Source organism: Micropterus salmoides, unplaced genomic scaffold (genome assembly GCF_014851395.1).
Source record: "Micropterus salmoides isolate LMB-PRFRI ecotype aquatic unplaced genomic scaffold, ASM1485139v1 Ms_hic_scaffold_22, whole genome shotgun sequence".
Classification (NCBI taxonomy): domain Eukaryota; kingdom Metazoa; phylum Chordata; class Actinopteri; order Centrarchiformes; family Centrarchidae; genus Micropterus; species Micropterus salmoides.
The window spans coordinates 16614856-16629380 of NW_024041373.1; the positions used below are offsets into that span (position 1 = coordinate 16614856).

General features: G+C 39.1%; 2 protein-coding genes across 5 annotated transcripts; one reads left to right on the forward strand and one right to left on the reverse strand.

The window, feature by feature from the left end:
• The first annotated feature begins 437 nt into the window (after positions 1-437).
• Positions 438-2833, forward strand: ppifa (peptidylprolyl isomerase Fa). Of its 4 annotated transcripts, none has more exons than XM_038737657.1 (6): positions 438-642; positions 795-825; positions 964-1052; positions 1129-1225; positions 2071-2146; positions 2248-2833. In XM_038737657.1, the coding sequence occupies exons 1-6, from the start codon at positions 499-501 to the stop codon at positions 2381-2383; spliced, it is 573 nt and encodes a 190-aa protein (XP_038593585.1). In that variant the 5' UTR covers positions 438-498; the 3' UTR covers positions 2384-2833. The 4 variants fall into 4 exon arrangements, with proteins under 4 accessions (XP_038593585.1, XP_038593586.1, XP_038593587.1 ...); XM_038737658.1 differs by having other exon boundaries at positions 501-642; positions 726-825; XM_038737659.1 differs by having other exon boundaries at positions 532-642; positions 948-1052.
• Positions 2834-4055: 1222 nt separating this feature from the next.
• zcchc24 (zinc finger, CCHC domain containing 24) lies at positions 4056-10974 on the reverse strand (the record flags this gene model as incomplete). Its single annotated transcript, XM_038737656.1, is given in 2 exon segments — positions 4056-8375; positions 10810-10974. Coding segments are annotated over 2 exon segments (279 nt in total), but the record flags the coding sequence as incomplete, so codon positions are not given.
• Between the last annotated feature and the right edge of the window lie 3551 nt (positions 10975-14525).

The following is a 14525-nucleotide window of genomic DNA, read 5'->3' on the forward strand; positions in this document are numbered from 1 at the left end:
AACACATTATTTCATATGCACAAGATAACAACTTGTTTCCACAAGATAATTAACTTGTGTTCACAAGATAGCCTAATAACCTTTGCAAATTTGTGAGCAATAAAATCTCAGACAAGGTTTGCTTACTTGGTGTTTCCAGACCTTTCAATCACATCTCTTGGCCTTCCTGGATGGAGTTCCTCAGATGCCATGGAGATGGTTTAGTTGTTATTACGGCGACATGTTAACCACCTATACATTCTGACAAACTGAGAAACTCCTAGACAACAACTAGAAAGTTGACCTTGTATGAGATATATATTTACGTCAGGTCAACCCAGATAAAGTTGTTTTACTTCCTAAACCTGCCACGTGGTGTCGCTGCTGGTTTCACCGCTGTCTGTCTGTGTGACGTCACGTGTAAACACCGTCCAGTACCCATGGCCTGCTTGGTGCCCCTGTCCTCCTCTCCCCCTCTTTACACACCAGCAGTGTCCTCTCCCTGTCAGCTGAGCAGCCATGTTGAAAATAAAAAAACGCATGAGATACAGCTCGCTGGTTGTCGCCGCTGCGAGGCTGTTTTCCTCCGGTCCCGCCAAGAACCCAGTCGTGTTTCTGGACATCGAGGCAGACAGTGAGCCTCTTGGAAGAGTAATCATTGAGGTAGCTATAGCTAGTTAGCGCTAGCCACTCCTGCAGTGTGTCTCCCACAGCATGTCGCAGTAACGTTACTCAAATATTTACAGATAACGGCGGCAGCGCATTGGGAGGTATAAACATTCATGAATTTGAATGTTATTTGTATTATCTTGCAGTTGAATGCAGATGTAGTGCCAAAGACTGCAGGTAATGTTATGTTTACCCTTGTTTCTTTAAACATAGCTGCTGAATATTAAGAGTTACATTTGTTGTATTCATTATTTAAAGTATAACACTTATGACTTGTTTTAATATTTATTTTTAAAAAGACGACTAATTTCACAGAGAACTTCAGAGCACTCTGCATTGGGGAACATGGCTTTGGATTCAAGGGATCTGTGTTTCACAGGGTCATACCTGGGTTCATGTGCCAGGTAAGATTTACAGTAAAGATGGTTTACATGTACAGAGTGTTTGCCATGCTGTCTGTTGCTGTGTTTTCTCTTACAGGGTGGGGATTTCACCAAACACAACGGCACAGGGGGGAAATCTATATATGGGAATACGTTCAAAGATGAGAACTTCAAGTTAAAACACACTGGTCCAGGTACACCTCCTGCTTCATCTCTGTTTAGAGGACAAAACAAATTATGCTTTATCCATCCACGGTGCATAAAGTACTAGACAAAAACACTGCTAATTGGATAGTTGTCTGTATGGTGTATCTATGTTACTGTGATACTTGAGTACATTGCTGAAACATTTAGTCAATTAATCAAATAGCAGGTCAACAGAAAAATAATCTACAATTTTGATTATGAATTATAATTTTTTTAATCATTTGTCAAGTAGTATTAGTATTATCCGGTTCCACTAACTCAAATGTGGAGATTTGGAACAGTTTACATATTTTCTGACATTTTGAAGAGTGAATGATTAGTCAGTCAAAAAAAAAAAACATCAACGAAAGAATCATTAAGGACAACTGCAGTTCTTATCTTGTGTATATTATGACATTTCTTACACTGGTTGCTTCCTAATAGTGTCATTTGAGAGTTTTTTGTCTGTATTTTAATATAGCTGCCTCTCCACTAGATGGCAGTGCCTAATTTCATGCAGTGCTAAAATCACATTCTATATAGATTTTTCAAGGTGAATGACCTACTTTTTTAGCAAGTCAACATGCACTAATCAAAATAACTCCTCTCTTGAGTAAACTTCACCCACATGCTGATTGTTTTGTTGCTTCATTTTTATGTGTTGCATAATCATAGTTTGCATGAGGTTCAGAAAAGAGAAACAGGCCTTCACATAACACAGATGTTGACATATGTCATGCTTCTCTTTTGCTACAGTCAGACCTAAATGTTACTGGGTCAGTGATTTAAGGAGGTGAAGATCTTGTTAACAGCATCACATTTAAATTACTTGTTGGTTTTTCGATCTCTGCAGGAACTCTTTCAATGGCAAATTCAGGACCAAACACCAACGGCTCCCAGTTCTTCATATGCACGACTAAAACTGAATGGTAAATACTCTATAATACAACTTTTTAACCAGTCATCTCACCGCATCCCAATCTAATCACTTACCAGCTGCTGAAGTCACTTTTCATCTCTCCTTTGACAGGCTTGATGGGAAACACGTGGTGTTTGGGCAGGTGAGGGAAGGTATGGATGTGGTCACCAAGATGGAGTCCTTTGGTTTACATGACGGCGGTGTGATCAAGAAAATTGTCATCATTGACTGTGGGGAGATCAAATAACACCGGAGATTACACATGGACTTCTGTCGGAAGACTCAGTATGCAACCATTTACTGCTTACTTTATCTTTTGCTCTGTATTCATTATACTTTTGAGGAGGAGCTGTTTCCCCTAAAATCTGTTATTTTCACAGTTGATTATGATGTTAATTGATCCATGGATTTATTTATATATAGATATATTTCTTGCCCAAAATGAGGTATGAAATGTTTATATTGTGTGATTGTTTATAAATGATATTAATAATGGAAAGACTGGGAGTTGCATTGATACATTTTTATGTTAGTTGTGGCAGATATCCTGCTTTCTCTCTTTTTAACTTGGGCCATCTACTTTGTGTACTTTTCTTTCTTCTTCTACTTTAGTTCTTTGTCATCCACTTTGTAAATTGATGTTATTGTGTAGTTACTCTCCATTTACTGCCAAATAAATGACCATTTTCAGATTTTACTAGCTTAGTATAGGACATTTGCTCTCTTGTGCTACCAGCCTCGCTGGTTTTAAAGCTTCCTGGAAATGATCCAGTAGCTTTTTTTAGACACCGGCTCCCAGCACAACTTACTTCCTGCCTATGAGAGCAGGATGTGACATCATGTGACATCCACCTACAGTAGAGCTGAAATATCACATGAATGCAGTTGACAGATGATAGACCTGCGGGCTTTAGCCTCACTGGACACAGTGAGGGCAGATGATTTAATCTGCTGGAACCATAGAAGAACCTGAAAATGTCTTCAGCTTGTATGTGGGCTGCTCTTCCTTCACTGCGTCTTTATTTGAAACACAGAACGTCTGGAAGAGAGAGACAGAGAGAGAGAAAAAAGGAGGCCAGGACATGTCTGAAAGCCAGAGACTGGGTGGTGCTGCTTATCGAGCTAATACTTTATGAAAGTAAATAATGAAGCGACGAGAAAAAGCAGCTCTTGCTCCTAAATGAAACCATATGCACACTGACCTTCCACCGTTTGTTTGAAATCTCATATTACATTGTTGCTATAGAGACTTTTCAGCTCTCACTCTGTTTGAGCTAGAAATGTTGTAACAAACTTGATATAATTTGGGTCCCCACCCTCTGGTTTAGTTTTAGTTATTTGGAATGCACGTCCAATATTGTGCATGGAAACTTGGCTCGAAAAAGACAGCAGTGCTGTGGCCAACATTTAATACACATGCAAAACAATGACATCTTTACAGCCGGTACAGACTGGTTCTTCGGCTGTAAATGTCTACATTTATTACACAGCACCTGTGTCAGTTCGTGTCCTATAGTCTGTGTGTGTGTTTTGGTTTTCCTGTCCACACTGTGACTCAAAGTGTTGAAATTAAGTCCTGTCAACTCATGGTGTGTGTTATCTTTCAGCACTTTCACAGGAAAGTGAAAAAAAGAGTTTCTACTGCTTTACACAACGACCATCAATAATCCATTAAAAACCTCTTTATCATAATCTGTACCCTTTGGTCTTGTGTAAGACTTAAAGCTTGCACTCAAAGACTGTACAGTGTGGCAATTAAAACATACACTCTCTGTAATGTACATTATACAGACAGGAGCTCTCAGAAAACAATGTGTTGCTTTTGGCTGAAATCAAACTCCACAGTGAACACCTCCCAGTTACTGGTAAAAACAATTCAGCAAAGGACCCAAACAAATGAAACCACATAATCCAGGCAGTCCTACTTCAATATGACTTTTATTCATCAAACTTTGACAGCACTAAAGCACTAAAATGTTTTCCCAACTACTAAATAAGGCACATTTTGGAATGCCGTTTCATGGACATGAAAAACAGACCTGTGGTCTACTCTCGAAACCATGACTGTCCTTGTTTCCCAAAATCATCGTCTTCCCTACCTCACGCCTGTGTTCTGTCCAATTTCAAATATTACATTATTGCAATACTGCATTACAAACATCTCAAGTGATACAGACAGTAAATAATACAAACATAACTTTCCAAATTGACCACATAAGTGTTAACACAATACATTCAGTAAATATGTATTATTCATAGAGGCTACACTAGCTGTAAATGAAATACTTCAGGACTAATAACAATCAGGAGTTGCTGATAATGTTAAAAACAATATGTACTGTAGCAAACTACTGTAAAGTATTTAAATAAGTATACATTGCACAAAATAATATTTCATCCCAAACCAAACACATGCACATGCAAACTCTAAAATAGTTCTTTGTCACACACACTTTATTGACAAAAGTATACACTCCCTAAGCTACTAATAACACTAACATTTTATAATAGTTTCTTGTCATTGCTGCTTTAAGCAAACTACATCTCACAGTTTAATGTGCTTGTACAGTGGTGAGTATCCATCACTACTTAAGAAAAAAAGGTTTCTGCATGTTAACACAATATATCTTCATAATATTGTTTACAAAATGAATACGTGCGACTGTATGGATGTAAATGGCAGCTCGTAATTAGTTACATGTAGCAACTGAATAACATTGTGGGTTATTCAACACTGATAACATCATAAAACAAAACACAGAAATACAATGGCTTATAATTGCGAAAGGGTATTAATTATGTACCAACTTTTCTTTAATAGTATTCTATGTAGACATCAATATTTCCTTCTTAGTGTAACTTTGTTGCATATTCTATACAAAAAGTGTTGTAAAAAATCTTTCCATAAATATTTCTGCAGGATAACCCCTCAGATTATTGTAAAACATAAAGAAAGAAAAAAACTCCCAGCTTTGTTTATTTCTCAGCAATAGGCCCTTCTTCACACATAAAAGCTTCAATATTGCATAACACTTTAAAAGAGCTCCTATCCTTAAAATGATGGCCATCAAATATATACATAAAACAGTCTGTCTTTGTTAGGGAAATAACTCAAGAGTTTTTGCAGATTGCTTTAAAATTTTCAACATCTATTAAGTGATCCAAAATACACATCTCATTCATAGAAAATAACAAATTTGAACTGAAAAGGTACTAGAAAAGTCAAGTATATGTAATTCAAGACATTACGTCTGAAAGCAGAGATTTCTTTTTTGCAAATGTATTGTATCAACTGCTTCCATTGGCTCTTGATTTGCCATTTAAAATGGCCTCTTCATAACATGTCTCTGGGCGGAATAATACTCTTAACAGGATTACTCATTTCTATTCAGCCAGAACTCTGTGAATAATACAATAACAATAACATTGTTACTTTTTTGTGAGGTTAGTTCGTAAGGCATCATTGGTATCCATCTCGCTACTGCCTCATGTGGACACTAAGATTCTTATGTAAAGACGCTATCTTTAACTTGTGGTAGTGTAAATGCACAGCTTCCTTCTTTTAAAGGGGCACTCCACCAGTTTTACTCATGAAGTTCAGTTTGCTCGTTCTACTCTGACAGTGAAAACAGTTGTATGTCTTCTGTAGCTTTGGTGGAGCTTTGTCTGAGACTGAGACAAGAGCGTACGATCCAGCATTTTTGGACAAAAAATAAGGACATCTCAGGCATTGATTTTGTGGAACTGTATTACTAAATCACTGGAGTGCCCCTTTAACTTTATAGATGGAATTTAGTTACATTTCCCCAAACTGTAAGGTACCATTATGAGCAACTGCAAACTGTCCCACTAAGGCAAGTGACCATGTATATTTCTCAACAAAACCCATGGTTCCTTGGACAAACATAACTACAATAGATTAAAAATACAAAGATTGAGGTCCACAGTTTCATGTGCGACTCCATTCTGTTGTGAGGACCATCTGAGAAATAACATCTTTGTTGATATTCCATGACAACAGACCACAGTAGGATTGTTATTGCCAGCTGGAAATGCTGTTTCAGCCCATGCCTCCAACTCAGCAAACTGCATTTGAAGTGAACGCCCACCATGCCAGTTCAAACTGTTAATAGAGGAACTGTATCATTTTCTTGTCCTTTGTCACATCTTGAACCTGCATTAAACTTACTGAGCATCACAGTTACCACATGCACACGTATACTGCTCCAACTCTGAGCCTCTACCCACATGTCTTTCCCAAATTTTAAATGGCCTACAAGGCCTGATACTTTTATTAATGATTTAAATCTTTTTAAAGGCACATAAAGTATGTTACAGTATGAAATATAGTAAACCAGCTTTTATAAGGCTAGAAATACAGTACACACAAATATTTCACAATCCCTATACCAAGGTTCCTTGAAAGGAAGCTTTTTATATAGTCAAAACTACATTAATTTCCTCTGTAGTGCTTTAGGTCTGCATGGTGATATATGTAAACAGGAGGTGTACTTATTTTTATTTAAAGACATTGGTTTGTAAAAGTAGGCACTGATATTCTTATTCATTCATGTAAATGAATATAAGTGTAAACTTAATTCATCATCACTTTCATTATATCCTCGAATCTTCAGCATCACCGCATCACAAATCAGCCCCTCTATATTAAATCCTTTTGTTTCTCTCAACCAACCTGAAAATAATTGCAGTTCCCCAAAGCTTCACCTCCCTCTAGACACTCTTTACACTGAAATCAGCTGTTGGACATAGTTTTGAAGGGTGCAAACCCTTTGAAAAGTTTCCATCAAAACTCCACTGACGCCGCCAGGCATCAATTGGCACTAAAATGAGAACTCAAATGTCTTTCTGAATCCCTTTCAAACAAATATCTCCTTTGTATTTGACTAATTTGTGGTTACAGTCCAATCAGGCTTTACATGTGAACAGTTTAACCTCTAAAATCATGTTTTATAATGCTAATCAAATTGTGAAAAGCAGTTTGATTGGACACTGGCAAGAAACTGTGTGGATGGCTAGATTATTGTTTCTGAAACTATTGTTTTCCTACAGCTCCTTCTCAGTTGACCTTCTTGTGATTTGAAATAAACTTACCTATCTAACATCTACACATATCTAACACTACAGAACACTGAGAATCTGTGTGGCAACAAAAATACTCTAGGTAGGGTTAATGAAACCTTATGTGTTAGCAACGCACTAAATCTAAAGCGACTCTACGCAAACTGAACCTACAGTAGTTTCTAAAGACACGTGGAAGCAGTTACACAATAATGTGATATACAAACTTACAAAAAAACAAACACATTTCTTTATGTCCCAGTTAAAATTAAAATTGCACACTAGACGACAAGAAAATAAATAGGCCAAATGTAAGCTAGGGATGTATGGCACATTGTCCCTTAGTTAATTCACAGTTAATAAGATGTGCTGCTGACCCTAATACGGCAAGACATCAAAGGCCTCGTATACATTATACCGTCATGAGAGGCCGGGGTTAAACGTTCATCACATTACCACACACTTCACTTGACAGGGAAATGGAAGGCAGATCTCTGTAAACACAAAGCCAACAAACCCCAAGGTGAGGTAATCTATTGATACCAATACTGTCAGTGACACCAATGAAATATATGCCTGGTGCTTATTCATCAATACAATTATTAGCTGTTATTACTTGAATCAATGGGGTTATGTGGTTTCTGATACATGTGGCATAAAAAAGTCACTGATTTTGGCAGGTTTTTGCTTTTGATAAAAGAGCACTTCGAGAGATAGATATTGATCCTAAGTTAACATGTTCCTCTCATTCCTGGATGTTATCTTCAATACTGTCACTGGAAAAGAAGCATAATGACTAAAATCTGTGTTCCTCGGGTGGTTGAGAAGAGGGACAGAAAGAAGGGTGGGTTAGAGCTACCATCTATATTTGAGGCTTCTGAGAGAAGGAGGGGAAGACGTCAGGAAGAAAGGACGCCATGTGTGCAGGGCGGGGATGTGGGAAACCTGGATGTGAATTTGGCAGGGTGGTAGTTGACAGCCTTGAGGGAGGCTGAGCAATACGACTTGGGACGCAAATGTTGCTCTCCGACTCTGAATCAAGGCGATTATTGCACACGGCGGCAGTAGTAGCCCAGGACTTTACATTTCTCGCACAGGTGTTGCGGGTGCTCCTTACTCTGGTCAGAAACATCCAGGCCATCTGGCTTCTCTAAAGGGCGCTGAGGATACAAACAGAAGACCAACTATGAGTCATATTAAACAATGAAGAAAGCAAACCAAGCAGCACACACACACAGCATAAACCTCTGTGTTTTGCAAGCAGTTAATTTGGCACCAGTTTCAACTCAGCTATACGCCTAACTACTTTGGCCTCCAACATTTCTCCCATATACTTCACAGACCAGACGTGTACTAAACACAATTAGTTGCAGAGATATGGCAACGCACCATTTGCTCTGGAAACTTGCAGCACATTTTAACAACCTGGTATTAAGGAAAAAGATCTAGTATGCATTTGATCATGATGACCTTTATGGAAATATAAGCAAACTGCTACGGCAATGGCTTTCTTGGAATCGTTATTGGGGACAATGGGAATCTATCTGGGTCAGCAGGTTTGGAGGTTGTTTTAACAATCCATCTGGAAAATGTTATTTCTCATCTATTGTTCACTTTCTTGTCAGAGCTTTTTACAAAACTGCTATTTAATCCTAGTGGTCTAACTAAAGGAAACCAGGTTACCATGGGTCACTATAAAGAGATATTTCAGTCGTCCACTAATGAGGTAGTATTGAGGAAGTATTGAGACCTGACTATTGGTGCGTCAAAGCCATTAGGTCCTTGAGGAAAGCTGGAAAATGTTATGTATATTTTATGGGGTTCAAGCCCCTGTGCTGCAGGTATCTTGTGTGTCCTTGAGCAAGAAACTCAAGCTCAATGAAGCCTGTTCTGTAGCTGGAGCAGCAATCTTTCCATTTAGAAAGGAAGATCTAACAACAGAAACAACACAAAGTGACACAGCAAAATTCATTTGCATGTCTTCATGAAATAGGCTGTGCTAGGTGCTTGGTGACATAGCGAATGCTCTCAGGCCTAGTTAGCGAACTAATTGGAGAGCTAGCATGCTCGCAAGCCAGGAACATGTTTGGGCTAGTCAGTCGCAATAGCTCTCAGAGCTTCTTTCTATTTTTCCCATTACTGTATACGTTTACTCCATGGCATTTTTTTATCTCAGGAATGTACATCATTTCATTCAATAAAGAGTTATTAAAGAGGGCAAAAAGCTCTCAGCTAGCAAGCTTGCTAAATATAATTTAACTCACTTTAAGTGTAAGTTAGCATGGCTGTTAGCTTGTCTGCTAAAGGGGCAATAAGTTCACATAGTTTATTTTAAAAAAGCATTCCTTCCATCGACCATCCAAATGCACTATATTTCCCATCTAAGAGGGACAAATATTTCATGCATGTGGATGGGATTGGAAAATACATATTCAGGTTTTCATGGGAATCCGCAGGGAGGAAAGAAGCCGCGCTGAGAGCCTGAGCTCTTTGATACTTGAGGACATGGAGGTTAGGGGAATATGTTAAGTGTGTGACATTGCAAATGCAGGGAATTTACTTGCCTGTGTGTAGCTTTGCCACAGGACACAGAGGCAGAAAAGAGTGAGGTTTTCTTACCAGTGAACTCAATGGAATAAAGTGGAGAAATACTTAAGAACTGGCAATGTGAATGCAGTCTTCCATCCATGCTTTTTAAAGGTTTAGTTAATATTCTTGGTTAAGATGTCACACTGATGAAGATGCAAAATGAATAAGCAATAGATTTAGAATAAATTATGCATGAACTTTCCGTTGTTTGTGAATGTTGCAACTCCCGGCCAGAAGTTCGGGGTAAATTTATTGAGCGGCGTACCTTTCCTGCTTCATTTTACGTGTTAACAGAGTGGGTCATGGTCATCGTGGTATTCAGAGAACGATCAGGGCCTCAAGCAGTAATCCTACTTTTATTTCAGGAAGTGGAATTGGAAGAATGTGGAAAAGCATAAATATTACATGATGAAGTGTTGAGGATAAATATATCTGTAGCTGAAGAAAACAGAGTGGATTCCATCTTAGCTGATCCATCTCTATAGTCAACAGGCTGTTAGGAAACATTTCGAGGTTAAGCCGAACAGACAACTCACCAGCACGTTAATTCCCTCTGAGCGTTTGGAAAAACACTCCACGGGATCTTGGTTAATATGATTTCACTTTTTCGTATTATTAAATGTGAGAGGAATTTCTGCAGCTGTAAGCCTTAATTACCCCAGAGTTAGTTTGTGTCTGTGAGCCATTAATAAAGACATATTTGTTTTAAGATTTGATGACATTTAGTAAATAACTCCAAACTTATTTTAGTTGGGAATTGTAATTAGTATAGTCAGTGCTGGTGTATTACCAGATTGTTAGTTGTATGATTTTTATTTTATTTGAGGCCATCTGGAATATCCTCAAGACAATACACAGCCCGGCAAACCAGAATCTGGACTCTGTTAACTGGTTAAAATGGTCCAATCCACCACTTCAACAGAGAGTATGAGTAATGTTTTTTACTTACTTAAGACATTACTCCAAATTCTCAGAAAGTGAATGTCATACTGTAGGTTGAAGTACCTGTTTGTGTGGATAGACGTTGATGTGGCATTTGATACATTCTTGTCCCATGTTGGCCCAGGAGTTGCCGCTCATCCACTTCCTCTTACACTTGGGGCACTTGTACTCTCCAAAGCATCTCTTCTTCCCCTGGTAGGGTGTCAGCCCTTCCCCTTTGGGTCTGGCCTGTAAAGAACAAAGGAACGTGAATACAATATATGCTTGTGTGGGAAGAGTATCTAATAAAACTTTAGGAGTGCAGAAAGTGTCTTTTTTTCTCTTTTATTCAATACTGTGTTGTGCAGTGAGGTCAGAATGACAGATTTAATAGAAGCTCTTGCATTTAGCTGGACAATAATGGATGGCAAGCTTTGACAATAGGGTGTGTCCACCGTTGTGCTAATATATCCAACTTCATCATACAGCACACTCCTACACACAACTTTGGCACTATATGTGGTTGTGTAATTGACATTTACTTCCATTACAGCTGTGTAAAATTACTCCTCTGATTCTCATGAAGGAAATGATTATGAACAGTCAGTCAGCCATGAAAAAGCACTAGCCTTAGGGCAATATTGTTGGGAAGAGCTGCTTCAATGACTACACTTTGGCAACTTTATTTAGGCCACTATAACAGCAATCGGGGATAAGACAAACTGCTGATCTCATCGAAAGGACAAATTACAAACTGTCCTCCATCCTGCCAAAAGAACCCCAAATGTACACTGATTAGTAAGTTTGTCAGAGCTTGTCATTACCAATTTAAAGTTTCATCATCATCATCATCATCATCATCATCATCATCATCATCAAAAAAAAAGAGGAGAAAAATCCTCCCAGAACTTGCATTTGCCTAGTGACAGTCAAAATCAACATGGGAGTGGTTATTTTAGTTAACCATAAAGATAAACATTGAAAATACAGTGTCTCGGAATTGTGTTATTTTATCTCAAACTTTAAAAATGCTTTCATGCACAGATGGAAATCTTATATGACAGGAAGAAGTAATCTTAATGCACAGCATGCAACTGATGGCAGCTTTCCAGAAGGTTAGGGAAAGGCTGTGCATTCAAAGTGAAATCAGACCTGTCCAGTTCACTCCTGATTCCGCTGCAAGACTGCAGATTGTTTTCATAATCACTTTAACATTGGATGCAGATTCCAGGGTGGATGTAGGGAGTACGGGGCAGTGGGAATGAGAGGACGGGTACAATCTGTATCCCTGGTCTTCCCTGATTTTGTCCCAGCCCTTGTGTGAGTAATAGAAACTTTAATCAGCAGCATCTGGCACAGTCCTGACAGACGTCAGCACTTTGCATCAGCACCAACAAGCCAACCCTAAGTATGAGCGGCTGTGCTTCAATCTGGCCCCTCAACAGTATGACCTCAACCCCACTGTTAGCTTCACATCTCCCACTGTGACAGCACGCAGGCTGGAAAATCTGACTTCTGCTTGCCTGCAGCACACCAGTCTATACACACTGACAGGGCTGTCTTGATGCAATCAATGGGCAATCTCAAAGACAATGCCATGGCAACATTTTGTTTGGGTGCTCTCCTACAAATTATCTAGTTAATATGGTCCTAACAGGTTGCCATTCTCACTCTCTGACGTTTCTGCTGCATCCTAAGACTAACCACTATTTTATCAAATAAAATAAATCTATTCTGAAGTTTAGAAATAAACTATGATGAGAGTGCCAGGTGTGCTACCCAGGGGGTCTAACCTTAACCCTCGTTATTCATTTGGAAATGAACATAGTCAGATTTCCCATCACAGCTGTTTGTTCGAATGTAGAAAGTCTCTCCCCAACACTGCAGCCAGGACTCAGCAGGAAAGAAACAGCACTCATCCTCCTCATGACCATTCCTCTCTCGCTCCATGCTGTTTCCAGAGTCTGGCCTTGGCCTTTGGCTGCACGTCGGTCTGCAGCTGAGTGCTCCCTTTGCAATCAATTATCAATGTGAAGATGCTATTAAAATGAGCGCAGCAAACTGATCATCAATCTAAACTAGATGAAAAAGTGGATGCAATGTAGATGATTAGGTTGGTCTGTCATCTCCTAAGTGTAGTTTTCAAATGCACGAAAGGTGTATATGTATAAACGTAGAGCTGAAAGGATTAGAAGATTAATCAATTAGTCGTCAGAAAATTATGTTATTTATTATGAACTATTTTGGTAATTGATTAATCGTTTTAAACATTCAGTGGTTCCATCGCCCCATTTTGAGGATTTGAAGCTTTCTTTTCTCATCTGTGATAGTAAACTGAATGTCTTTGGGTTTAGGACTGACGGTTGGATAAATCAAGCAATTTCAATATGCCACTTTGGACTCTGGGAAATTATCAGAGGCATTTTTCATTATCTGACATTTAATAGATATAAAACAGTTAATCGATTAATTGAAACAATTAGCAATAATTAAAATAATTAATGACTGTAAATACATGATCCAATTTCTTATGTAAAATACATCACCTCTGCCTTACAAACTGCACATGCAAATTTTGTTTGCACAACTGCAAAGTGATCTGGAACGTATTTGGACATTTGGTTGTTATAAATGTGCAGATTATACTCACATTGTGGTCAGTTGTTGTCAGGCCATTGCAACATGTTGCCTTGTTGGAGGTCTTACATAAAAAGCGAGTTTTGGTTCTGCAGTCATCAACCTTACAGCCACAGTTGGTATTGCACATTCCAATGGACACCCAAACACGTGGGAACAAATGTCACAATAACATCAGGACTGTTGTGCCAACCCTGCCTGCAGAAGCAGACTGAAAAATATGGCCCCAGATTCAGGGCAGCAGCTAATGAAGGAAGCTTTGGGTTTCTTCACATACATACATACAGGGCCTGTCTTTCCATTCACATTGGTGCAGTGGATTACAAATCAAAACCATCAGCTATAAACAGTTGAATGACTGAGTAAATGTTTTAGTTAGGCTTGATTTCCAGGAAAATAACCACGCTTTGCTGCCTTTAAAGCAACATTTACAAACCATTCACAATACACACAGTACAATGACTAATTTAATGGAACTGCGTCATCACACCACACAACGCTCAAGATGAGCCTGCACGGGAGGATGTGTTTTGTTTTCCTTTGCTCTCTACAAATAAAGCCATTCAAGCTTGTGGCAGGGAAAGAGCTAAATGCACACATCTGAGCCATTTAGAGCATTTTAGGTGTCCGTAAAGTGGAAGCAAAGCCTTGAAACAGCTAATCTGTTAATGGTGTCCGTACCAGGAAACGGCGAGCAATGTTTGTCATATCGCTTTCACAGTGCCGGCTTGCATTTAGTCAATGTTTGTTTGTGTCCCCGAGGCTAGAGGCCCGCGTGTTGAGATAAGGGTCAGCGTGTGTGTGGAGATAGTGTAGCTCCATAACCACAACTAGTTGACCAGATCCTCCTTTGGTCCATATTACAGCAGGGACTCATCGTATCGCACACACACATGCGCACACACTATGGGTCAGTGAACTGTTAAATGAAGCATATACACACACGTGATACCCACATTCACTGATGTAGTCTCTATGCAAAACATGGCCACACACAATGGTGTCCCCTTTAACACCAGACACAAATACACACACACACACTCAACAAATTCCACATCCACAGGTTTTCATGCACTCTTGAGACACAACTGGAACGTCTCGGCGCACGGTTTCCTGCACTACTCCCACTCAAGAGTTTAGCCCTGCTACAAGGACACAGATCA

Coding starts and splice junctions, on each gene's coding strand:
- ppifa (XM_038737657.1), top strand. CDS start 499: ATGTTGAAAATAAAAAAACGCATGAGATACAGCTCGCTGGTTGTCGCC. Junction 826..963: donor TGTAGTGCCAAAGACTGCAG/GTAATGTTATGT, acceptor CTAATTTCACAG/AGAACTTCAGAGCACTCTGC. Junction 2,147..2,247: donor TGCACGACTAAAACTGAATG/GTAAATACTCTA, acceptor CTCCTTTGACAG/GCTTGATGGGAAACACGTGG.